At 35.6% G+C, this 27,468-nt stretch overlaps 1 protein-coding gene across 1 annotated transcript in view; it reads right to left on the bottom strand.

Moving 5' to 3' along the window:
- Window positions 1–27,468, bottom strand: part of cacna1ha (calcium channel, voltage-dependent, T type, alpha 1H subunit a) — a 351,881-nt gene that overhangs the window by 54,723 nt on the left and 269,690 nt on the right. Inside the window, exons 13-21 of the mRNA XM_030141355.1 lie at window positions 26,998–27,183; window positions 26,262–26,379; window positions 22,689–22,844; window positions 15,265–15,352; window positions 14,918–15,174; window positions 11,737–12,126; window positions 2,543–2,646; window positions 2,170–2,293; window positions 802–870 (exon numbers count right to left, since the gene is read on the bottom strand). Of these exons, the coding sequence (XP_029997215.1) occupies window positions 802–870; window positions 2,170–2,293; window positions 2,543–2,646; window positions 11,737–12,126; window positions 14,918–15,174; window positions 15,265–15,352; window positions 22,689–22,844; window positions 26,262–26,379; window positions 26,998–27,183 (1,492 nt within the window). The remainder of the gene's footprint in view (window positions 1–801; window positions 871–2,169; window positions 2,294–2,542; window positions 2,647–11,736; window positions 12,127–14,917; window positions 15,175–15,264; window positions 15,353–22,688; window positions 22,845–26,261; window positions 26,380–26,997; window positions 27,184–27,468) is intronic.

Genomic DNA, 27,468 nt, shown 5'->3' with positions numbered 1-27,468 from the left:
AGTAAAGTTGAGGGTTATTATATCAAAAAAGAGAAAAGGGACTTTTTCAGAAAAAATATCAATAACTGAACATAAAACATGTGTCTACACCCTTACTTTATTCATGGCACTTATTATTTTATCATTTTTATTCATTTTACTTGTTGTTTTATTGATTTTTCTTCATTTTATTACTTATTTTGTACATTATTTTGTACATTATTTTTGCCTATTTTATTATTTTTATTATTATTATTTATTATTTCTTCAATTTTGTTCAGTTTGGGGCTTAATTTGTTCATGTTACTAATAATTTTGATGAATTTTTTTTTTTTTTTTTCGGTATTGTTCATTTTATTGGTCATGTTGACTGTTTACGTTCATTGCTTGTTTCATTCTTTTCTTACTTCATTTTACAAATTTAATTGCTTATTTTTTCACATTATTTAATAGCTTGTAAATTTTTTACTAATTTTAGATATACTGTATTTATATAAACTTATTTATCCATCCACTGTCATTAATCCAACTCCATGGGTTTTACTGGTGAATCAGTGTTGTAGAAGATGACAGTGTTTCCATGGTAACTACGGAGCCTCTGAATGTCCAAATGGGTCATATCTGATGACCATGAAAAGATGATAAACTGCATTTTACAGCAATTATTTACATGAATTGATGAAATTAGTGAATCAGTAGATGATTTTGGTCGATGGTGTTGTTTGGGTCTTTATTGGTTAAGTATGAATGAAGTAGTAAATCAAAGTTCTAACATGGAAACTGTTTGTGATGTTAAAGAATAAACATTACTGCAATGTTTACCTTAATGGCCATCTCTGCTAAGAAGATCACAGTGAATACATAGTTTGACACACTCAGAAACATGCGCTCCTGCAAGAAAAAAACAACAACATATCAACCTGTATATAATGAGGCTGTTACTGTAAATGTTCAGTCTGTGAATTTTAATGATATTTAATATTGAAGATGGACATTGAAACCAACTGAAACCCTGACCCACTGAAGTCCTGTTACAGCAAGTGTGGGGTTTGTCTCTTGTGGACTTTTTTTGTCATAAGAATGTTAACACTGGTGCACATGCACAGCTTCAGGAAAAAAAAAAAAAAAATGTGGCAAAGTACTGAAAATGTCTGTGCAGGTTCTCATCTGCCCAGGTCATTGTTCTTCTTGGTAGTTCTTCTTGGTTCAACTAGACTAGTTTAGCTCTTTTGAAAACGTCCAACAGACTTCTTCAGTTCTGTGGAACATATCTGAAGAAGTCTCTTGGATAACAGATGAAACGTTTTCAAAAGAGCTAAACTAGTCCAGCTGAACCAAGAAGAACTACCAAATAAAAAAGTAGTGAAAAGTTGACAATTGTCATGAATGTGAGATAAATATTAAAATCTGGTAAAGTACAGATTACAAACTGACTTAACAATTTAATACAGACAAATCTGTTTTTACATGAATGACAGCAAAGCCCAGCCAGATCTATTCAGTAATACATCAAATAAACATAATATAATATAATATAATATAATCTGAGAATATGTGTGTTAATTTTTGCTGAAACTGTGAAACTCTTGTCTCCTACAAAGAACAAAAATACATTTTTTGGTTTCAGGAGGATTTAGAAAAACATAAACAATTAATATTCCGAGAACATGTTATTAAAAAACAGTTCATGAAAGGACTGTTTCTACTGAAAATCACAGGTACTTATTTCCAAAGCTATAATAAGTGACAGAATGCACATTAGGCTATAAAAAAAAAAAAAAAAAAAAAAAAAAAAAAAAAAAAAGAAAATAAATAAAAGTCTGTTTTGAGCTATTGTAGAAACATAAACTTACTGGAATATAAACAGTCCATTCTCATTGTTGTGTGATTATATTTATATACTGCTTAAAGCATGAATATTGTATTGATATTAATTTTATAACAATCAGTTCAACATGCTAGACTGGAGTTTGTAGGAAAATTGTGAGTTTGGGGAAAATTGGGGAAAAATTCAGAATCGTCACTGAACAGTTCAATCTATTGGTTAGTAAAGAATAAAAAATTCTTCAAGTTCATTTTGTTGCAATAATAGTGGAAAAACCTGTAAGAGCAAACGAAAGGTCTGTAGACATGTTGTTGTGTATTTTGTGTGTATGTGTGTGAGATTGTGTGTGTGTGTGTGTGTCTTACAGGGCTTGTTGGATCTATGCCAGGTCTCTCCAGAGCGATGGTGATGCAGTTGAGGAAGATGAAAACCAATACAACATGGTCGAACAGTTTGTGGGAGATCGTCGCTTTGCACCACACACGTAATCTAATATACACAGAAAAACACGCGCACACACACAGAGTCATCCATAAAATGTCAATGGTCAGTTAACGCTATCGACCAAACAATTAGCACCGAGAAAGCAACGGTAGAGAAGAAAAATGAGAGAGGGGGGACGGAGATAATGAAATAAAGAAAGTGGAAGTAAAGAGGAGGAAAAAAGAGTGATTACATTTGTCTAATGTGTGTGTTTGTGTGTGTGTGTGTGTGTGTGCGGGTGTGTGTGTGACTTACCGGCTCTCTGGAGAAAACAGATATAGGTTCCAGTCTTCATGTTCTTTACACCAGCGGGGCTTCATGTTATGGAGCTCCCTCTTGATAAAAAAGCAAAAGGAACTCTGTACAGGAGAGAAAGTACAGGGAAAAAAAAAAAAAAATTAAAGTCAGCCAAAACAGTAACAAACAGTGTTTATTGTCCACAGTAGAAAATCACACATGCCTCTTTTTATTCCTATTTATACAGATCAGTCATCAGTTATACTTTATCCACCAGGAATAAATCACATTGTCAAATTCATATCATGAGAAGACGTACACATTTTTTTTTTTTTTTCAACTTTATGGCTACAGTGTGTAATAGGACATCAACACGTGATGTCACGACCTTCCTTTTCTACCCAGAAATGATCATCTGACCCCATTTTACCTGAATTATTTACATGTATTGATAGGATTAGTGGATCAGAACGTATTAACCATTTTAGATCAGTGGATCCTTTTGGTACAGACATGCGCTGATAGGTTAATTGGTTAATCTGAATTGCCCATAGGTGTGAATGTGCAAGTGATTGGTTGTTTGTCTCTATATGTCAGCCCTGCGATGAACTGGTGATTCATCCAGAGCATGGGGTGGCAACTTTTGGTATCTAATGAGCTATTTTAAGACAGAAATAAAAAAAATAAATAAAAAAAACAGTCTGGAGCCAAAAGATACTCTCATATGTTTTACCTCAAAGTGGTGACTGTTATGAAGCTCTTTAGGATGAGGTTGTATGGAATGTGTAGAGAATAAATCAACATTTCAATGCATTTACAGAAATAATTCCAGAGGAAAATGTGTGTTAAAGTTGTTCAGTTACACAGTTAGAACAAGCAAGTTGTACAATAGGCTATGTACTAGACAAATATTATCAATCTGATAATAAGTAAACAGCAAAATATTGTGTGTAATTATAATAATTATTATCTAATCATGTGGTTATAAGGAGGAATTATACACAGTTGTAGTAATAGTAGAAATACCACAATTACTACCCCTACTTCTTATTTTAATTAATTTGGTGTAACATAACATAAGAATGACTCTATGGTTGTGACGACAATAGCAATGTTTGGGAAAAAAAATAAGTGTTGAGCCACTTGAAAAGGGCCCAAGAGCCACAGGTTGCCCGCCCCTGGTCCAGGGTGTACCCCGCCTTTGCCCATAAGTAGCTGGGATAGGCTCAAGCGACCCCTGCGACCCTAGTGAGGATAAAGCGGGTTCAGATGGCGAATGAATGAAGGATACTTTTGGGTCTTTAAGGGTAAAAATGGAAAATATTGTATGAAAAGTACAATTCAGGACCCATTATCAATCCTGTATAGATACGTTTTGAAACATTTTAACTAAAAATTAACCCTAAAACTTCATATTTTTGATCAAGAACAGCAAGGTTGCATTAGTATCTAATATCTACTTGTGCTGTATCAAGACTACATAAACTAAACAGCTAAACGCATTCTGCAAAAGAGCTAATTTCAGTAACTTTTAGTCATATTCTTATGCCATACCCTATATAAAACTAATAAATACATAGCTCTGCTTTTAACCTGTTCAATAAACAAGATAAAAAAAAAAAAAAAGAATAAGAAAATTAAGGAAGCTAATTGTAAATTCATCCACAAAATCTACCTAACGCCAATAAAAATGCATGGAATATCAAGGGATATCTCATTAGTGTGCCATAGAGGCAAAAAGAGGGAGGGGACATTCATGCACATGTTCTGGGTCTACCACCTTTTAAAAAGTTATTGGAGCTCAATTCACTCTTTCACTCAATCAGTCTTGGACTTACAATTTGATTTAAGCAGTAGTTCATATTTACTAAATGACACATATAATTTACAGTTAGATCATAAAAAATGCAGGATAATAATTTTGATCACTTACTTTGCAAAGAAATGCATACTTTTATTTTGGAAGAATGATTCCCCTCCATCTTTTAAGATTTTCCATGATCAGTTGTCTTCTTTTTTACCTTTAGAAAAACTGACTTTGGATAAATATAATCATAGCCACCTCTTTCAAGAATTTTGGTTGCCTTTACTCTCTGGTATGGAGAAAGTTTGAGTTTGTACGCCATGAATACTGTCCTGCTACTGCTGTTTATGTTACAGCATGGATTACTATGCTCATGCTTATGTTGCTACCCTTATTACTGTTATTATTGCAATGATGATGATTTTATATATATATATATATATATATATATATATATATATATATAGATATATAGATATATAGATATAGATATAGATATAGATATAGATATAGATATACATATACATATACATATATATACAGGGTGGGGAAGTAAAATTTACAATATCTTGAGGCAGGGATTGAAAGACAGTGTATGACCAATTAGTTTATTGAAAGTCATTAGAATTTATTTGCCACAAGAAAATGTACATAATAGAAAATGTTTTTATTCTATGTGTCCTCCTTCTTTCTCAATAACTGCCTTCACACGCTTCCTGAAACTTGCGCAAGTGTTCCTCAAATATTCGGGTGACAACTTCTCCCATTCTTCTTTAATAGTATCTTCCAAACTTTCTCATAATAGTTTTGCTCATAGTCATTCTCTTCTTTCCATTATAAACAGTCTTTATGGACACTCCAACTATTTTTGAAATCTCCTTCGGTGTGACGAGTGCATTCAGCAAATCACACACTCTTTGACGTTTGCTTTCCTGATTACTCATATGGGCAAAAGTTTCTGAAAAGGTATGGATAATAGTGTTAGGTATGATTATGACATCAATATATGTTTGGTTTCAAAACAATTGATGTAGTGCCTGCTGAGAAAAAACAACTAAATGTTCATTGTAAATTTTGCTTCCACACCCTGTATACATATATATATATATATATATATATATATATATATATATACATATATGTTTTTTGCCTGTTACTTTTGAATGTGTTTAGTTGGTTTATTCCTTCAGGGATGGAGGGTGGGAGGAGTGCACAAAGGAGAATTACAAAAAGTAAGACCCAGTATCACTATGCTTGTACTGTATCTGGATGACTTGCTTTTGTAAAATAAAAAGATATTTAAACTAGAAGCACTCGGAGAGCGCAGACCTCCGCCAAGGCTGATCAGTGGCCCCCCCCATGGGCCCCCCCACGCCAAGGAGGTTATGTTTTTGCCCCCCCGTGGGCCCCCCCACCCCCGATCACCACCAAAATTTAATCATTTCTTCCTTATCCCATTTCCAACAAACCCTGAAAATTTCATCAAAATCTGTCCATAACTTTTTGAGTTATGTTGCACACTAACGGACAGACAAACAAACAGACAGACAAACAAACAAACCCTGGCAAAAACATAACCTCCTTGGCGGAGGTAATTAAAAAAAAGAACAAAACACATAAAATGTAAATAAATGCATTTTGATCTTACATGAAAGCTTCAATAGCTGTATTATGAGCTCTATGCATTAAAAAACAAGAGTTTAAACATTTGCGTACATGCTGTACATGTATGTATACATGTGTATAAGAATTATGGGGGTGCTGGGGGAGGATTTTTGCAGCTGCCTTTATAAGTTGTTAGTTGAATTGTTTTTTTGATTTCCTTTTTGTCTTTTTTTTTTCACCTTGTTTTTTCCTTTTTGTAAATGACTAAAAATATGGTCAAACCAATAAAAACTTAAATTACAAAAGAAAAAAGACATTTGCCAGTGTTGCTGATGCTAACCCTTTCCACAGTGAAATCTACGCAGCACAATAAACAAGTGTTTTCTTGTATAAGTGAAGATGGAGATAATTGGACCACAACAGGCAGACTCCCTGCTCAGCTGGTCTATGAGCTCAATACAAAGTATAGTGAAACTCATTAAAGTGTGTAATAAAACAAACACAGGAACGCTTAGGTGCACAGGTTTCTGATTTCACCATTCTAATTAAAAACAGCCCGAAGTTAAACCTCACACACACCTACACACACACACACACACACACTGCTTATTCGGCACACTCCCGCCTTTGCAAGTACTTTTGTGTCGAAAGCGTAAACTGGGTTATCCTTGGAGTTGTGATCCATAATCCTTGACACAGACACACACAGAACCACATGTACAGTATTTACTATTCACCTCACCATATGGACCCGGTGATGACACACAGACACAAAGACACACACAGTATAAATACACACCCATATGTGAATACACTGGCAGAGGGTCTGTCAATGTGCCCAGGGACACGCTTTTTGTTTCAGAGGATTTCATGGCTTTATAAATTCAATTTAGAGGCAATAAACCCGTCATCACTGCCATAGCAGAGGTCACCCAAAACCACCAGGGGAGTACACGGTACGCCACGGCAAAGGCGAAACCAAGAGAACTGTACATACACACCCACTGAGACAAGAAACGCTGTCCAAGCCAATCAATTACACGGATGACAATTAGTGTCCCTCCTGGATTTCAACACAAAACACACGCAATAATATCTCAAAGTAACAGACTGACAAAGGACAAGGAAGACAAAGGAGACGTGGGTAAGAGGAGGAATAAATATATAGAAACAGAGGCCGAGAAGCCAGATTAATCAACTTCCAAATGTTTTTTTTTTGTCTCTCCCAGGTCTACACCCTTGCTTTTTTCATGGCACTTATTATGTGATCTTTTTTTTTGTTCATTTGAAATTATTTTACTCGTTATTTTATTTATTTTTCTTCATTTTGCTACCTATTTTTGTACATTTTGTTGCCTGTTTTGTTGTTTTTTCTTCAATTTTGTCAACAGTCACAGCCCTGTGACTGAATCACATGACATTTTCAACATGTCATAGTATCAGAAGTCGGTCATGTAGACCACTAGGGATAACTGCATTCGAAAGTACGGATATGAAACACTCTCCCACTTTTTATTTTATGTTGATAGAGTAAATACAACCAGAGATATGACGTTCTGAACCTGGAGGAAACAAACGTGAATAAAAGTATGAAAATGAGGTGGGTGGGGAGTCAAGTTTATTTTTCTGTTAATAAAAGACTTTATTCTTTATGTGTTCTGCACCGTGCGCTTGAGACCAGTCATTCACTCCGCCTTAACAGTTTGTATTCAACCCCTCTAAGAACGCCACAAATGTCGTACTACTGCTGCACTGCACCTTATGTCCACCTGTCTGTGCGTTCGTTCGTGTGAATGTCGTACGGGACCCCTAATAACACCGTAATGTGTTCTTGAGATCTACTTGCAGAGTGTTCGTAGCCATTCGTAACGGTATTTGTGACCGAGGCTTTGTGTGTGTCGCAGTTGTAGCGACAGTAGAAGGAGATGTGTGCACCCCAGGTTTGTTTATTCAGTAAAGGCATTTATTGTGGCTACACGAGTTATCTATCTGCAATGCAATGGTTCTTTATACTGCACTTCTGCATAATAAGATGGTTTTTATAACTATAAAATAGTTATTGAGTGGTGCATTGATTCAGATGGTGCACTACTGAAGGCCTAGGTGTGAAATGCACGGTCCGCCATTGATTGATAGGATTAGTGGATCAACGGGTTTTAAGCAGTTTAGATCAGTAGATGCTTTTGGTTGGTGGTGGATGTTTGGGTCTTTATGGATTAAGTGATTAAGAAATTAGATAAGAGGCAAAAAAAAAATTAAAAAAAACAGTATGAAACAGCAGAAATAAGCAAACCTGTAAACCAGACCTACAGGAAAACATCAGCACCACTATCCTTCATCTGGGTCAGTTTTCTAATTTCTCAGGTCAGTATCATCAGGAGCTGAGCTTTGTGGAATATGTTATGATTGTCGTGAATTTTGACTACCTGTGCATGTTCGTCATCATTGATCATGCATAAAATGGAAGTATTACTGATGTATGATTCATGCACGATACTAAAATGCATAATGAAAGCCATGTCAAGCACTTTTTAAATGTTTTCTGACCATGTTTTCAGAGACAGGGTTTTTTTGGGTGGGGGTTTCATTGATTCATTTTCCATAATCAATTAACCCTCTAGAGCAGGGATGTCAAACTCATTTTACACTGAACAAAAATATAAACGCACCACTTTTGTTTTTGCTCCCATTTTTCATGAGCTGAACTCAAAGATCTAAAACTTTTTCTATGTACACAAAAGGCCTATTTCTCTCAAATATTGTTCATAAATTTGTCTAAATCTGTGTTAGTGAGCACTTCTCCTTTGTCCTTTGCTGAGATAATCCATCCACCTCACAGGTGTGGCATATCAAGATGCTGATTAGACAGCAGGATTATTGCACAGGTGTGACTTAGGCTGGCCACAATAAAAGGCCACTCTAAAATGTGCACTTTTACTGTATTGGGTGGTCCAGGGGGGTCAGAAAACCAGTCAGTATTTGGTGTGACCACCATTTTCCTCGCACAGTCTTCTTCATGAATTCTCTGAAACAGCTTTGGAGATGGCTTATGGTAGAGAAATGAACATTCAGTTCACAGGCAAAAGCTCTGGTGGAGATTCCTGAAGTCAGCATGCCAATTGCATATTCCCTCAAAACTTGTGACATCTGTGGTATTGTGCTGTGTGATAAAACTGCACATTTTGGAGTGGCCTTTTATTGTGGCCAGCCTAAGGCACACCTGTGCAAAAATCATGCTGTCTAATCAGCATCTTGATATGCCACACCTGTGAGGTGGATGGATTATCTCAGCAAAGAAGAAGTGTTCACTAACACAAATTTAGACAGATTTGTGAACAATATTTGAGAGAAATAAACCTTGTGTGTACACAGAAAAAGTTTTAGATCTTTGAGTTCAGCTCATGAAAAATGGGAGCAAAAACAAAAGTGGTGCGTTTATATTTTTGTTCAGTGTAGTTCAGGGGCCACATTCAGCTAAATCTGATCTGAAGTGGGCTGGACCAGTAAAATAATAACATAATAATATATAAATAATGTCAACTCCAAACTTTTCTCTATGTTTTAGAGTACAGGTGTCAAACATGCGGCCCGGGGGCCAAATCCGGCCCGCCGAAGGGTCCAATCCAGCCCGTGGGATGAATTTGTAAAATGCAAAAAATTACACTAAAGATATTAACAATCAATGGTGTCAAAATCATTTTAATTCAGGTTCCACATACAGACACTTACAGACCAATTAGATTTAAAGTGGGTCAGACCAGTAAAATTATTATTATTAGTAATAAATTATTAGTAATATTATCATAATAACCTATAAATAATGACAACTCCAAATTCTCTCTTTGTTTTTTTGGTGTAAAAAAAGTAAAATTACATGAAAATGTTTACATTACCAAACCATACGTTTATAAAAAATGTGAATAACCTGAACAAATATGAACAAACTGAAATGTCTTAAGAAAAATAAATGCAATTTTACCAATATTCTGCCTGTTACTAAATGTTTTGTGCGATTGTAATGCACATGTGTAAATGATAAACTGATAAACCGAGGCAGAATATTGTTAAAACTGCACTTGTTTTTCTTAAGACAATTCAAGTTGTTGATGTTATTCAGATTTTAAAGGAAACTTTGTAGATGTAAACCTGATCATAATGTAATTTTACTTTTTTCACTGTTATTATTTCACTGGTTCGGCCCACTGGAGATCAAATTGGGGTGAATGCGGCCCCTGAACTAAAATGAGTTTGACACCCCTGTTTTAGAGTGAAAAAAGCAAATTTACATTATGTAAAGGTTTACATCTACAAACTATCCTTTCAAAAGATGTGAATAACATGAACAAACTGAAAAAATAAGTGTAATTTTAACAATATTCTGCCTCAGTTTATCATTTACATATGTACATTATAACTTACAGATCACAGTGGATCTACAAACGCACAAAACATTTAGTAACAGGCAGAATCTTGTTAAAATTGTATTTACGTCTCTTAAGACATTTCAGGTTGTTCATATTTGTTCAGGTTATTCACATTTTTTGCGAAATTATACTTCATTTTAGTGTAAATACATGAAAATATTTACATTTACAAAGAGAAAAATTTGGAGTTGTCATTATTTCTATGTTATTATGATAGTATTTTACTGGTCCTGTCCACTTGAGATTGAATTGGTCTGAATGTGGAACCTGAAATAAAAGGACTGTTAATATCGTAATTTTTGCATTTAACAAATTCATCCCAAGGGCCGGACTGGACCCTTCGGAGGGCCAGATTTGGCCCCCGGGCCGCATGTTTGACACCTGCGCTCTAGAGGGTTGTGAGGACATATACAGACGAACAACCATTCACTCTCACATTTACACCTATGGGTGATTTAGAATGACCAGTTAAGGGGTGTCAGAATTATTTTAGTTCAGGGGCCACATTCAGCCTAACATGATCTGAAGTGGGCTGGACCAGTAAAATAATGCATAAAAATCTATAAGTAATAATCAAAATGTTCTAATTGTAGTGTGAAAAAAGTAAAATTACAATAGGCAAATGTGAATAACATGAACAACTTGACATTTCTCTGGAAAAATACCTGCAATTTCAACAATATTATGTCTCAGCTTATTATTAATACAACTTACAGATCACAGTGGATCTAAGAATGTACAAAATATTCAGTAACAGGCATTATATTGATGAAATTGTTATTATTTTTCTTAAGTCATTTCATGTTTGTTCAGGCAATTCACATTTTATTGTTAAAGGATAGTTTGTAAGTATTTTCATAATGTAATATTACTTCTTTTACTTTAAACAGAAAATTTGGACTTATTATTTAGGTAGGTAGGTAGGTAGGTAGGTAGGTAGGTAGGTAGGTAGATAGATAGATAGATAGATAGATAGATAGATAGATAGATAGATAGATAGATAGATAGATAGATAGATAGATAGATAGATAGATAGATAGATAGATAGATAGATAGATAGATAGATACTTTATTCATTCCTTAGGGAAATTTCAATATTTAGTCATTATTTATAGTATATTATGCATATATATCCCATATTGTATATTGTACATATGTAACAAATACATATATAGTACATTATACATTGGGCACCTGAACTAAAATGAGTTTTAAAATTTACCCCCCCAGGCCACTTTGGACTCTTATGGGGCTGGTCTTGACCCGCAGGCCGTATGTTTGACATCCCCACTATAGAAAATCAAAAACTACACATGGATCTGTCGTCAGATTCCCTTGTTTCCATTTCCTGTTAAGGCTCTGACTCACGGTTAACTTACATCATCATCTATGTCATCTTCAGGCGAGGAATCATCCTTTGGGTCAGTGTTTAAGTTGGGTTCATAGGTCAGGGTCCTCCCATTACAGTCCCCATACTCCGTTATAATAGAAGGGCAAAGCGTCGACGCCTGCAGCAGCTCCAAAGATGCCGGACGGAGTCTGTTGTTGTCTCCGGCCATAACTCCAACCCCCGCCTCGCCCTTGTCCTCTCCGCCGTCTTCCTCCTCTCCTCCCTCCCCGGACAACAGGCTCTCCCTCTCCCCGCTGGTGTCTCGCCTTTTGAGGCTCGGTGCCCTTCCTAGACTGTTCCAGCTGGAGCGACGGCTTCCCCATGAGCTGCCAGAGCCACGGGGAGGAACAGGGGAGCGCCGGCCGGGACTGGAGAGACTCTGGAAAATGGAAGAAGATTGATTATGGCGTGGATAAGTGGAAGAAGTAGTCATATCTTTTATTTCAGCTGCAACACTAAAGCCACTATGGGTGAAAATTCTGCATTATTAACCTTAAAAGTATGAGTAACACCAGGAAAAGGTATGGTATGTTTTGTGCTGAGAGCCACTTCTGAAACAACACCTGTCTTTGAATTGCTTGGCACTTGCTAACATACTGATTTTTTGGTATAGGAATCATTTTTTTCTGTAGCAATCCTTTTCACCACCAAATTCTTCAGTGCCTCTCTTCTGCTCCTCTACAGCCATAACATTGTGCAACACTAGCAACTGTTAGCTTAGCATAAGCTAACAGTTACATACAAGGCCTTTAAACTATGAAAAGTGAAAATAGTAGTCATTATGTGGGAAAATGGTCAGTTATTATGTTTTTGGATTGATGTAACTGCTAAATTTTATAGTTTACTGCAGGTTCTTTCATCTACAGCAAAGAATCATATTCTGGAAGAACATCACATATTTGTAGCATCTCTGTGAGAAAAAACGCCTACAAGATAAATTTTTCATGAACTCAGAAAAACAAATCTGTTTTCAACTTTGTGATGCTGCATATTCCAACTAATCTAAAAAGAGTTAAGTTCGCCTTAAGTAGCTGGGATAGGCTTCAGTGACCCCTGTGAGGATAAAGCGGGTTCAGAAAATGAATGAATGAATGAATGAATGAATGACTTTAAAGAGATGATTTGATTCAGCAACCCATAACCCACAAAGGGATGCTTAATCCTGCTAAATCAATTGTTAACTATTTTAATAATAATGAATAAATGTGAGTAAAATTCAAAGAAAAAAACGTAAAAATTCTCAGAGTTCATCTTCTTAAATGTGCATATTGTGTTTCTTTTATCCTCTGTGACACTAAACTGAATATCTTTTGACTGTAGACCAAACCTCTGACAAGAAATGGAGAACAGGTGCAGTTATTTAAAATGTAAATACTGTAGTACAAGGACCTAAAATTTGGGTTTAAGCGCAGTACTTGGAATTCAGATGAAATAGAATCTTTGAAAAAATATCAAGCGAACTGTACATACACATCCGGCTTAGTTCACTTCTGTCTTCTTTCTTTTTATGAATGAAATACATAAACTAAACTAAAAAATAGCACCAGTGTCCCTGTATCTCACCAGCATGTTCTATCAAGTATCAATAACAAGTTGAATTTGTGAGGTTGTCAGGTTTCGCCGCTATGTTACAGTCCTTTGGTCTTGATACAGGAGATCAATCTCCCAATAGAAGTGGGTAGTACTTTCACTGGAGGAGAACTCAACTAATTAAATTAAGTCCATATATGACTTCCTATCAGTGCTCAATAGTAACTATATTGATATCTCAAAGCACTTCCATTTTATAAGCTGTTAAAATATGGTCCATTATAAGAAAAGGCACATTCATTATATTAAAAAAAAAAAAAAAATACTTTGTAGACATTGACCCAAGGAAGCTACATAAAAAATTTCAAATTAATTTGACCAGTAGTTTCAGAGAAGGGAAGTGTTGAAATGTAGACATTGGTGACCTTGAGTTTGACCTTTCAAGGTCACTCAAGGTCAAAGGTCATGGACCCAAATGAAAGTCTATATATGACTTCCTATTAGTACTCAATAGTACCTATATTGATATCTTTGACCATCTCCATGTTATAAACCACCAACATACATATATAATTTTTAATATTTCAAAAAATTCAGCAAAAATTCCAAAATCAAAATTTCTCAAAACTGTGAAAGGACTTTGTAGACATTATCCCAAGGAACCTACAGATAAAATTTGAAATTAATTTGACCAGTTGTTTTGGAGAACTAACCTAATGGCCTAAAGCAGGGGTGTCCAATCATGGTTCTCGAGGGCCGGTATCCTACATATTTCAGATGTATCCCTCTTCCAACTAGGGATGTAACGATTACCGGTATAATGATAAACCGCGGTAAAATTGCAGATGGTTAGTATTACCGTTTAAATTCTAATTATCATGATAACCGTGTCTCATTACTGCACTTTTAGGGGAAAAACCCTATGTAAAGATCTGCTTTTATGTCATATATTTCAGTATAGTTTTAAAGGTTTAATTTATTACAATTTTGATTTTCTATACGTAATATTTGGAACCAATATTCACTTTTAAAGTCTATGAAAAGGTGCGTTAAGCATCTGTGTGTTATTTATGCAATAAATTATATACATTTTTCAAATCAGATTTTATATATTTTTTTGTGTTTTTTGTCTTTTTGTGTTGATATAGTAGGTTAAAGAGAAATAATAATAGACAGATGAGATAGATGAAGGTGTGCTGAAAAACAAGATACCAAACATGGGTATAGTAAACGTTTGTTTATATAGTATATAAAGGCAAAATCAAAAGAACTGAAAAACAGCCAAAAGAGGCTCAGACCATTAAGGGTTAATATTTGAATGTTTCTGCAATGGAAGGTACAATGAGCACAAATTTCAACAAGACCGCGATAATAATGATGACTATGATAATTTTGCTCACAATAACTGTGATATGAAATTGTCATATCGTTACATCCTTACTTCCAACACGTGATTCAAATGATAAGCCTATCATCAAGCTCTGCAGAAGCCTGGTAAGGACCATCAGGTGTACTGGAAGAGGGAAACATCTAAAACATGCAAGATACCGGCCCTCGAGGACTAGGATTGGGCACCCGTGGCCTAAACACTGGTTTATGAAAAGGCCCAGAGTGTCGGGTCCACGTTTGACGTCACTCACCACAGAACGCTGGTCATAGGGTAAAGGTTCCAAGGATGTGGCGCTCGCCCGCCGAGACTCTGCATGACCACTTCCAGCCTCAGACAACCCGAGCACCTGAGACATCAGGTCGTCACCAAGGACGGACTCAGGTCCCAGAGAGCTTTTAGGAGTGGGCATGGGAGTGGCCGCCGTTCGCATGATTATGGGCGGAGCCATAGAGCCTCGAGGATCGACATGACCGTTGGCTGTCATCATTAGAGAGTACATCTTTAGCTCTGTGGAGAAGCAGGCATTAACTCATCATCATCATCATCATCATCATCATCATCACCATCATCATCAGTAGAGGATGAAAAACAACCTACCAGTGTCTCTGAGCTGCTCCACCTTCTCGTCTTCTTCAAAGTTGTCTGATTTCTTCTCATCATCTGATTCGGACCGATTTGCATCACCCTATAAAATGCACAAACATCAATGCAAAAACACTTTATTACGGTAAACAAATTCACCACTAACTAGTTGTTTATCAGTGTGAGTGTTAGCACTATTGGCTCCGTATTAGTTATTATAAAACACTTATGTATGACTTATTCTGCATGAACTCTAGGAGTCTGACTGATCAAGACCTCACTGTTAGAAGAAACTACAACCTTATCAGACATGTGCTGAGCAAAAAAACATAAAGCATTTCCTTTATGAAAAACTACTTAGTTACTATAAAAAAAGCAATACTGATGGAAATTTTTAGGTAATTCTAGTAATAAAAAGCCCCTATCGTCACCTTCTTAACCCATAAAGACCCGGTGTGACTTCAATGGCAGTTCCCAAATAATTTTTTTTCTATATTTAATATATTTATTTATGTTTTATTGATAATGTTTTAATTGTAATTGTGTTTTTAACCTGTTTCTTTTCCATTTTTGTAAAGCACTATGAATTGCCCTGTGTATGAATTGTGCTATACAAATACATTTGCCTTGCCTTGCCTAATCTTTCTGAGGTGATTTATCACCATTTATTATAATATTACGCTCTGTATTTTGTGTTTTTTAAGTGATAATCAGGTATTGTCCTATATCGTCAGCTTCCCGATAAAACCTGCTAAGTGACATTTTTGGTTGGGAATAAAAACCTGCTATCTCCCCTATTATAGCTTCAAATTTCAGTCTCCTGTGAAAGTTGTTTACATTCCATTATAAGTACCAACATTAAAGGAACAGATTTTTTTTTGGTCATATTTCACAGTTTCCTGTTATATAAACAGTTTTTTGTTTCTCCTGTAAAATTTGCCAAAAGTCACATAGCAGGTTTTATCAGGAAGCCGACGATACTTAATTTACTGATTGATTACAGTTGAGGGTTATTATATCAAAAACTGAGTAAAGTGAAGAAAAAGTGACTTTTTCAGCTAAGATTTCAATAACTGAACATAAAAACAAGCATCTTCAACTACAATCATGTTTAACTCTCTGGGTTTTACTAGTGAATCAATGTTGTAGAAGATGACAGTGTTTCTATGTTCACTACAAACCCTCTGAACGTCCAAATGGGTCATATCTGATGATCATGAAAAGATGACAAACTGCATTTTACATCAGTTATCCCAACATATTTATAGGTTTAGTGGATCAGAAGTTATTAAACATTTTACATCAGTCAATGCTTTTGGTCGACAGTGGATGTTTGGCTCTTAATGGGTTAAAATAATGGACAATGACGAAAAATATTTATAGTGAGAACGGCATTGAGTTAAAAAGCAAAACATAAATAAACAACTGGTGATGACCATGGAAAGATGAATAACTGCATTTTACCTGAATTATTTCAACATATTGATGGGTTCAGTGGTTCAGAAGTTATTAAAGATTTTAGACCAGTAAATTATTTTGGTTGCCAGTGGCTGTTTGGGTCTTTAACCCTTTAACAACTGCAGTCTCTCCGGTGCTTCATTTTACACTTTACCACATTCAAATGACTGTAACTCCTGTAACACTATCCACAAAATTCAAATGGTATCAAAAAGCTGAGATCCTGAGCTTTCAGACACTATATAACACTTTACTGCAGCAATGTGGGACTCTATTACAAGTACAAAGGAACTGTTACAGAGACTTCCACACAGGCTAAAAAACTCCTCGAAATAAAAAAAAAAAATGAAGCCATAATATGGATACTAAATGTTCAAGACCAAAAAAGCATATTTGAGCAGAAATAGTTGAAACATTAACTCTGCAATCTCAAAAAGTTTCATAATGGACATTTACAGTTGTTTCTGATAATAAATATGCTAAAAACTTCAAGTCCATTTTTTTCTTTTTTACTAAAACACACTGTTTTAAGCATTTATTATTTATAATAATGACAATTAATTGCCAGATGTTAAAACTTAAGTTCTTCCTGAAAACAAATGTGCAAAAGAATTGGCAAAAAAGATATTATCTGACACTTTTATTGCAAAGAAAACATGAAAACACCTAGGAGGCTTATTATAATGGCAGGCTTAAAAGGGTTAATGGTTAAAATTATGGCCTAAATCATCATTTTCAAGTTTATTTATGTTTTGTGAAAAAATAGAAGAAAGTGAACCAAATATAGAGTTTATGATCTTTTTTTTTTTTTTTTAAACTTGAAAATGATGACTTGGGCCATTTTTCTAAGGAGGCGACCATATGCTACGAATATGTGCAGTAACAAACAAACAGTAAATAGTGAATGTTCCCTCCTGTACTGCCAACATTATTTCTATTTTTACTCAGATTTTTTTCTGCATTTATTCCTGTATGTAAAACTGAACTATGCAGTGGTCTTCTAAAGGTACTTTCATGGCTGGAGGTGTCCTATATACTTGGGTCAGACGTGATAAAGGCATTGGATGAGAGTGAAAATGATCAGAGGGTTCGTTCTGGACCCAGTAGTAATCTTCATCTAAAAGCAGTGGTCCCTTGCCAGATGTGACACTTTGGTAATGGAGGCTCTGGACCCGTGACCCATAGTTGGTTCAGTTGGGAGTTAATTAAAAAGTTTTACAAGGGCGCTCATAAAGCATGTACACTGTTGTGGTTGGGAGAAGCTTTTAACAATAAGTCATCATTTTTTAATTCTGCTCTTGTGGTATTAGTGTCATATTTAGAATATATGGACTTTTTCATGCATTTACACAGATTTTCTCTTGGTTAAATAATCAACATGTTTCTATCAAGGAAAATTGGACCAAAGTTTGAAATGTTCTGAAAAGATGTGTTAAGTACTTTGCAGCTTATACTCTGAAGGTGGTGCTATTGGCTGCTTTACACACGGCTGTAATAAACAGAGTTGAAGAAAGGAATGGGTTAAGTTTAGTATTTTTATTTATCATGTGCATTTTGATCATTCTTGTGAATTAAATATTCAGTTTGCAGAATTTCTGGAAAAAGAAGATTCAACCTCTTGGTTGCTTTATACACATTTTTCAATGTCAAATTCATGCACTTTTAAGCAGTTTTAAGGGTAATTTTCAAATTTTTCCAACACAGAACCTTATCACTGGGGTAAAATACATATCTACAGGAAAACATATACTCATGATTTTTTTTCCTCTCTTTTTATCATTATGTTATGCTATAAACATCAAAAATTCTGTTTCATAATAGCAAAACCTTTAGAAATTAATGGGGAATGCACAGTTTATACACACTCACACCGAGACAAAGATTAAGATGAAAATGTAACACCCGCTAACTTTTTTTTTTTGACATAGTTTTATTTTTCAAACTGTTTCACCTCTCTATAAGTGACTTTGATTTGACATCTAACCTGGCAGAGTTAACATTAAAAACAAGAAAAGCACTCGAAGAGCGCAGACCTCTGCTAAGACAGATGTACACCCCCCCCCCCAATCACCACCAAAATTTAAGTATTTCTTCCTTGTATCAGTATCAACATTTCCTGAAAATTTCATGAAAATCCATCCATAACTTTTTGAGTTATCTTACTAACAAACAAACAAACAAACAAACAAACAAACACGCAAACACGTACACAAACACACAAAGCAAAGGGATCACAATACCTCCTGGCAGAGATAATAAATAAATAAATCACATCATAGAGTTATAATCACAAGCACTTAAACTGAAATTCAAGCACTTTTTGGACCTTGAAATTCAAGCATTTTCAAAGATTTGGAACACCCGTATGAACCCTGCTTGTTGCATCACTGTGCAAAATCCTCACGATGGTGTTTCAGCGTATTGTGATTCAAGCGGTCTGAGACATGAAATCAATACATCTACTCATTCCCTGTGTTTTCAGGCTGTAGAAACTCTACCCTTTGATTCCCCTTATTTAAGATAATCACAGTTATTTTCAGACACCTATCTGTGGCTGGTCAGATTCTGTTAGACATACCTGGACGTGACTCTAATATTCTACTTTTTTAACGTGCTTTGGTACTTTGTAAGTTTCCCAACTGACTGAAATGACCCATGTCAGCCATTATAAGAGTCTGAATTCTCTAAATACAAAGAAATAGAGCTTCAATAATATTGGATGACTCGACTTAAACTAAAATAAATGGTGACAAATCATTTAGAAAAAGTTAACTGTAATATAAAATAATATTAGAAACAGTTCTGGGTTTTTAAGGGTTAAGGTCAAGGTCAAGTTTATTTATGTCACATATTTACATTTATAGCAACGCAAAGTACCTGAAGTGGTGCACAAAGATATTGGTAAAATAAAAGATATGATAAAACAGGTAAAAATGTATAGATATACAAGATAAAATATGCTAAAACTGATAAAAACAGATACACAATAATAGGATTGTGTGTCTGATCCATCTGATACGCTGATATATTTTGTACTTCAAACACTCGATGGTGTAAAATGTGAGGTAAATGCAGCAGAGCATGTTGATCTTCACGGCCTATACTTATATATAATTATTTAATTTATTCATTTTCAACTCCTTCATTCACAGATGTCTTAATAAACTGAACTGAAGTGGATCCTCAGCAGTTGAATCAGGTATTTGTGCCTTAAAATGCGATTACAAACTTGTACAGATGTGTGTAATTCATCAACCACAGGACCACATGTTTACTCGGGTTACAGACATCACTTAGGCTACAGCATTACATATATCTTCAGTGACGCGTAACCAGCTAGTGTAAGCACGGCCATTCTCCTTTCCATGACAATTTCCACATAGGTTGAGAAAAAGTTTTCTTTTGGATTACTATAATAACTTTCACTGCTATTACACTGTCCTGCACTTCTTTTATCCTATTATATGTTGTTTTTATCCACTGCTTTATTGACTCTTGAATGGTGTACAGTGTCCTTGTGTCTCTAGAAAGGCGCCTGACAATAAAATTATTATTATTATTATTATTATTATTATTATTATTATTATTATTATTATTACTATTATTATTATATTTTTTGGGATGCGCCCAGTGTCTTGACATAGATGCTTAGCAAAGTGGCTGCACTTTTCTGCATTGGCATGAAGTAATGTCAGGTCATCTCTCTTTATATTCACTCTTTTCATGTGGAACAAAATGTAACATTCTGGGTCTACTTGGACTATTTGGGAAAAAGCGCTAATTTGAAAAATTGACAAAGGGTATTTTATGTTTCGGATGTGTTACTTTCAAATGCACTAAATATGTTGATGAAAACCTGATCTGTTATTATAACTCAGTGGTGGTCAACCTATGGTTCCAAGGCCACATTTGGCTCTTGGGCCCAATACTTATTTATTTATTTTTACACATTTTGCTAGTAGCGTCACAACCATAAAGTCATTCTGATGTTATGCAGTTGTAAAAATGTAGACTACACTCTAAATGAATAAAAAAAAAATAGAAGTAGTAGTAGTTTACAAAAGTTGATAATCCTCCATTGAAGAGAAACCTTCACATACCAGTCAGTTTTTGCTGCACAACACGATAATAAATTCATGTAACCATTCTCTTTGGTATAGTTCTGAAATTTCTGTAAATGCACCAAAACTTTGAACAACTTTGCTGTAAAGGACAAATAAACATATCTATCTATCTATCTATCTATCTATCTATCTATCTATCTATCTATCTATCTATCTATCTATCTATCTATCTATCTATCTATCTATCTATCTATCTATCTATCTATCTATCTATCTATCTATCTATCTAATAACTCCAAATTTTCAGTTTAAAGTGAAAAAAGTAATATCGCATTATGAAAATACTTACAAACTATCCTTTAACAATAAAATATGAATTACCTGAATAAATATGAAATGACTTAACAAAAATAATAACAATTTCATCAATATAATGCCTGTTACTGAATATTTTGTACATTCTTAGATCCACTGTGATCTGTAAGTTGTATTAATAATAAGCTGAGAGATAATATTGTTGAAATTGCAAGTATTTTTCCGGAGAAATGTCAAGTTGTTCATGTTGTTCACATTTGCATTATGTAATTTTACTTTTTTCACACTATCTATCTATCTATCTATCTATCTATCTATCTATCTATCTATCTATCTATCTATCTATCTATCTATCTATCTATCTATCTATCTATCTATCTATCTATCTATCTATCTATCTATCTATCTATCTATCTATCTATCTAGTTTTCTTGTTCTATTTTTGTCCAAAAATGGCTGTTTCGATTGCAAAATTTACCAACCTATGGTATAACTAAGGCGCTAAAGGTCAGTACAACAAAGAAGGGCTGCTTCATTTTACTCAAAGAGAAGTAGTACTGGTTTGTAAAAACAGATGCAATTAATGTTTTTTGTTGGTCTGGAGGAAACATTATGAAGATTAGAAAAATTACCAAGTCAGACAGGCAGAGAGACTGAGATCTACACAGAAAAAAAAGCCAAAAAAACAAATTCCCTATTGCATTTCTAAAAAAGATAAACAGAAAGTAAGGCGGTTTTAGGGAACAGATGGTATTCTTCACACAGATCTGTCCTAAGGATAGAATTACCCAAAAGAAGTATGACAGGGATGTCAAACATCCCTGCCAAAGGGGGCAATCTGGCCCACAGGATGAATTTGCAAAGCGCAAAAATGACACTGAAGATATTAAATGTCAAAAAAATTAGCCACAAATAATGGCAGCTCCAAATTTTCTTCTTGGTTTAATGTTAAAAAACAAAATTAAATGAAAATGTTCATATTTACAAACTATCTTTTGACAATAAAATGTGAATAATCTGCAAAAATATAAACAACCTGAAATGTCTTAAGAAAAATAAATGCAATTTTAACAATATTATACCTGTTACTAAATATTTTGTGCAATTGTAAATACACTGCAAGTTGTGTTAATAATAAGCAGAGACATAATATTGTTGAAACTGCACTTATTTTTCGTGAAGAATCTCAGGTTGTACATGGTTGTTCAGGTTATTCACATTTTCATGATGTAATTGTACATTTGTTTGGACAAAAATAGCTCATAAGAGTTTAATTTCAGAGCTGATATTTTCTATTTTCCATGTTTTTTTGATAATAACCAAAATCCCTTCAGTTCTTACATCAATATCTATGGCATTGTACTGACAAAAACAGTGCTCTTAGGTATTCCATGTTTTCTTTTCTGTCTGTTTTAGTCACATGGTACTTCATTGCATAACCATTGTTTTTGATGACTTTTGATGGTCTAATAATTTTTTCCGCAACTGTATGTTGTTATTATATTATTTTATTGGTCACTTCAGATCACATTGGGTTGTATGTGACCCCTGAACTACAATGAGTTTGACACCCCTGATGTATGATAACACAGTTGTTCTCACCTCAGCCTGGAAGCCTTCAACCAAGATGGCCACGAGCAAATTGAAGAGCACATAGTTGCCGAATGTCATGAGAGCAACAAAATAGAGCGCTGCCCACGGGGAGGTCGAGGCCATGCCGTTATACAAAACCACATTCCAGTCCTCCTGGGTCAGGATCTATAGATTAAATGAAACAGACACAGACGAAAGAGACATGAAGTCCCCAGAGGTCAGCAGACATACATTAAGTATGAGGGAAATGCAGGATGAGAGAGTGATGAATGATGTTGTCGGGAAGTTTGTCGATTGGAAAAAAAAAAAATGCAGAGCTTTAAGTAAGTTTAAAAAAACCCAGAAATAATAAAAGAGGCAATATCAGCATTTACAACTCTTGTTCTTTATGCTTTACGAAATCCAGCACGGAGCGACTTTTATTGCCGTGATAGAGCAATATTTCAGTGTCATACAAATGGGATTACTGTAGACTGCCGCATGAAGTGTGTACGTGTTTGCCTGTGTGTAAATCAACGTGAGCGATGACGGCATTTAAAACTAGGACGGTATTCATGATGCAGCATGAGGGTTTCACTCCGTCTCTGCCCACTCAATAAACCCTGTAGCAGGAAGACAATGTACGATGCTGCCTGTAGTGTGTGTGTGTGTGTGTGTGTGTGTTTGCATACTGTAGTTATATTAAGCAGTGTTGTGCAAGTCCAAACTTGTCCAAACTGTAATACATTACAGATTGTTACTGTTATTTTAAAGTAATTCCTTACCTTACAATATTACTGTCTCAAAATTGTAACATGTTACCTCATAAATGGCACGTGTGCAGTAGAACCCAAATAATACAACCCCCCCATATGGATAGCTTGGTAAGTAACGGTACACTCTACGATGTTTAAAACCCCGCATTTTTTTCAACATTGTACATGTTCAAACAGGGAGCGTGTGACCAAGGATGTCAGTAGATAAATCCACAATCGATACAGAATCCTAACTAATCATAGAAATGTTAGCTTACCTTTTCATTGCTGATCACAGGGATCATGCTAATACTAACTAGCTTCTGTAAAGCAGGGTTAGGGTTAGAAATGAGCAGGAGTCGAGTTTATATTTGTGTTCTAGTGTGGGTTGTATTCAGTGTTGGGAGCAATGTGTTACAAAAGTGATGCATTACAGTAATGGATTACTTTTTGTTGTTACACAGTCATGTAAAGCATTACTAATCAATTTTCAGAATTATTTTACTTGGTAAATGTTTGATAGCGCTTGTGTTACAACACACTTTTTGCCCATAATTTAATTGCTCAATGAAAAAAAACAAAACAAAACAGCAAGACCGTGAGACCTTAAGGAATCAACAATGTGTCAGTAAAGTTCTATTTCCTGTTGATGTTCAGCCAATGGGTGAAGACGGCAGAAGACAGCAGATTGTCCACCTAACCCTAACCCTGCTTTACAGAAGCTAGTTAGCATGATCCCTGTGATCAGCAACGGCAAGGTAAGCTAAGGTTTCTATGACTAATTAGAATTCTTTATCGATTGTGGATTTATCTATGGGCATCCTTGGTGCCACGCCCCCTGTTTGAACATGAAAAATGCAAGTGTTCCCGCTGGGATTTGAACATCACAAGGTTCATGCTAACTAGCTTCTTACAGGGTTAGGGTTAGTAATGAATATACGACGTCCATGTGCTGCATTCTATTCCTTAAGGTCTCACGGTCTTGCAGTTTTGTTTTATTTTGTTTTTTTGTTTTTTTATTTGAGCAAATAAATTATGGGCAAAAAGTGTGTTCTAACGCAAGCGCTATTGAACATGTACGGAGTAAAATATTACTGAAAATTGATTTGTAATGCCTTACACTACTGCCTTATAGCAAAAAGTAATCCATTACTGTAATGCAGTGTTTTTCAGCCTTGGGGTCATGACCCTACATGGGGTCACCTGGAATTCAAATGGGGTTGCCTGAAATTTCTAGTAATTAATACAAATAACTAGAAGCACTCGGAGAGCGCAGACCTCCGCCAAGGCAGATCAGCGCCCCGGATTTGGATGAAAATTTCAGGAAATGTTGATACTGGCACAAGGAACAAATGATTAAATTTTGGTGGTGATCGGGGGTGGTGGTGGGGTGGGGGGGGCCACGAGGGCCCACTGATCTGCCTTGGCGGAGGTCTGCGCTGTCTTTTCTAGAAAAGCACTCGGAGAGCATAGACCTCCACCAAGGCAGATCAGTGGGCCCCCAGTATCAACATTTCCTGAAATTTTCATCCAAATCCATCCATAACTTTTTGAGCTATCTTGCACACAGACAGACAGACAAACAAACCAGCGCTGACAAAAACATAACCTCCTTGGCGGATGAAAAAATTAAAAACTTACTAATAAAAAATATATGGTGAATTGAGAGAGACAATCACAATACATAAAAGACATGATGAACTGTGAAGCTGAAACTGAAGCATTGTGGTACTGTTAATCTTTCAAATGTTCATTGTGGTCAGTTTCAGATGCTGCAGCTCTTTCATAATTCATAGTTTTAGTTATGGTTTGTTCAGTATTAATTGTCAGCCTTGTAAATCCAAGATGGACTGACTGTACATATCCTGACCAAGGAAAATAAAATTCTCACTTCTGCCTCCGTCCATAATAATATACATAATATAGCCTCAATGTAATCTAAAATTAACATTTATTTGCTACATAGTATAGCAAACTATTACATGATCAAAAACAAATTAATTTTGCAAAAACAGTCTCCGTTTTGAATGTCTGGTGTCGCCAGAAAGTTGTGAAGTTAAAATGGGGTCACAAGCCAAAAAAGGCTGGGAACCACTGCTGTAATGCATTACTTTTGTAACGTGTTACTCCCAACACTGATAGTAAGTATACATTTAGCTGAATCCCTCACATGACAGTTCCGGATAAAATGCTTCTTCAGCATCTATCTTCTACAGTACACAAAACTGTGTGTTATGAGACAGTCCGGCGCATTCTGTGTTCTACCTTTCTGCTGACACAACCAGTATAGAAAAGAGGACGATAGAGAGATTGAACAATATCTCCACATAGGGGAGGGTGAGAAATAGAGATAGTAGCGAGTGAGACACTGGGTGTGCATAAGCAGAATTTCTCATTTCACAGCATTTGACTAATGAGCAGAACTTGGCAGTCAGGTTTGGCAAGCGCATGCACACACAAATACACAAATGTGCATACAGACAAAAGCACACGCCTGGTTGGGCTGACATTTTAACGTTGTGATGACCAACTACTCCACGTGGCCAATTATGGGATAAAAAATGTAATGGCAAATGCACATGATGTGTCTATCTGCCATTTTTTTTGCCAAATATATGGGTCACTCAGTCCAAAACCAAATGAGCAGGGCTACACCAACCGTATCCTCATTATTAAAAACATGCAAAGCTGTTCAGCTGAATATGGATGGCACAGATATATTCAACAATGCAGTGTGTTATAGTCGTGTCAGACAGATTAGGCGGAGAAAATGTATAGAATGAATGATTAAATGTTTGGAGAGTAACATAATGCAATCAGAAAATAGAATACACAGTCAAACACTAACCTGAAAAACAGTGACAATGGCCCAGAGTAAAGTGTCGAAGTTCTTGCGGTCAGGGATGGTGTCTCCATTCTCCATCTGGAGACCGAATTTACAGCCGAACAGATGCATACCCAGGATACTGCCAAGAAAGAAGAAACAACACTTCATATGTATATAGGGAGTGATGATGTAAATATAACAGCAATGAATAAATGGATGGATGGATGGATGGATGGATGGATGGATGGATGGATGGATGGATGGATGAACAGGTAAATGGATGGATGGATGGATGGATGGACGAGTAGATAGACGGATGGATGAATGGATGGACAGACAGGAAAATGGATGGATGGATGGATGGATGGATGGATGGATGGATGGACAGACGGGTAAATGGATGGATGGACAGATGGGTAAATGGATGGATGGATTGATGAAGAGACAGATGGGTAAATGGATAGATAGATAGATAGATAGATAGATAGATAGATAGATAGATAGATAGATAGATAGATAGATAGATAGATAGATAGATAGATAGATAGATAGATAGATAGATAGATAGATAGATAGATAGATTCATGACACATACAATACAAATATAGCACAGTAGGGTAGAATCTGGATAATAAGTGTAATGTGCTAACATAAAAATGTAAGGTGCAAAACAATGTTTCAGATGTTTGCAGGCAAGAGGATGAAAGAGAGAGAGAGAGAGAGAGAGAGAGAGAGAGAAAGAGAGAGAGAGGCGTACCTGAAAGTGAAGATGAAAAGCATGAGGAGCATGCAGAACGTGGCCACATTGTCCATGGTCTTCATCAGCACCACCAGTTGTCTCCTCAGGGCGGGTAGAAAGCGAACCAGCTTCAAAACCCGCAGCAGACGAAACGTTCGCAGGACCGACAACCCACCATCTGACTGACCGATTATCTCCCACACACTGAAGACAAAAAAGAAAACATGGTTAAATATTCTAATGAGCAACAAAAAGTCTAGAGATAGCTGGTTTCTGGTGTTTATATTATATATTATTTATATTATAAGGACTTTTAAGCTTCAATTGAGTATTTACACCCACTGGCCACTTTATTAGGTACACCTGTTCGACTGCATGTTAAAGCAAATATGATAACTCCACACATTTAGGCACATTTAGACACGTAGAAATGAACAAGACAATCTGCTGATGTTGAATCTGAGCATCAGAATGGTGAAGAAAGTAGAT

The sequence above is a fragment of the Sphaeramia orbicularis genome, chromosome 8 (assembly GCF_902148855.1).
Source record: "Sphaeramia orbicularis chromosome 8, fSphaOr1.1, whole genome shotgun sequence".
Taxonomy (NCBI): domain Eukaryota; kingdom Metazoa; phylum Chordata; class Actinopteri; order Kurtiformes; family Apogonidae; genus Sphaeramia; species Sphaeramia orbicularis.
Note: the sequence above shows the minus strand (reverse complement) of the source record. Positions and strands in the feature narration are given on the sequence as shown.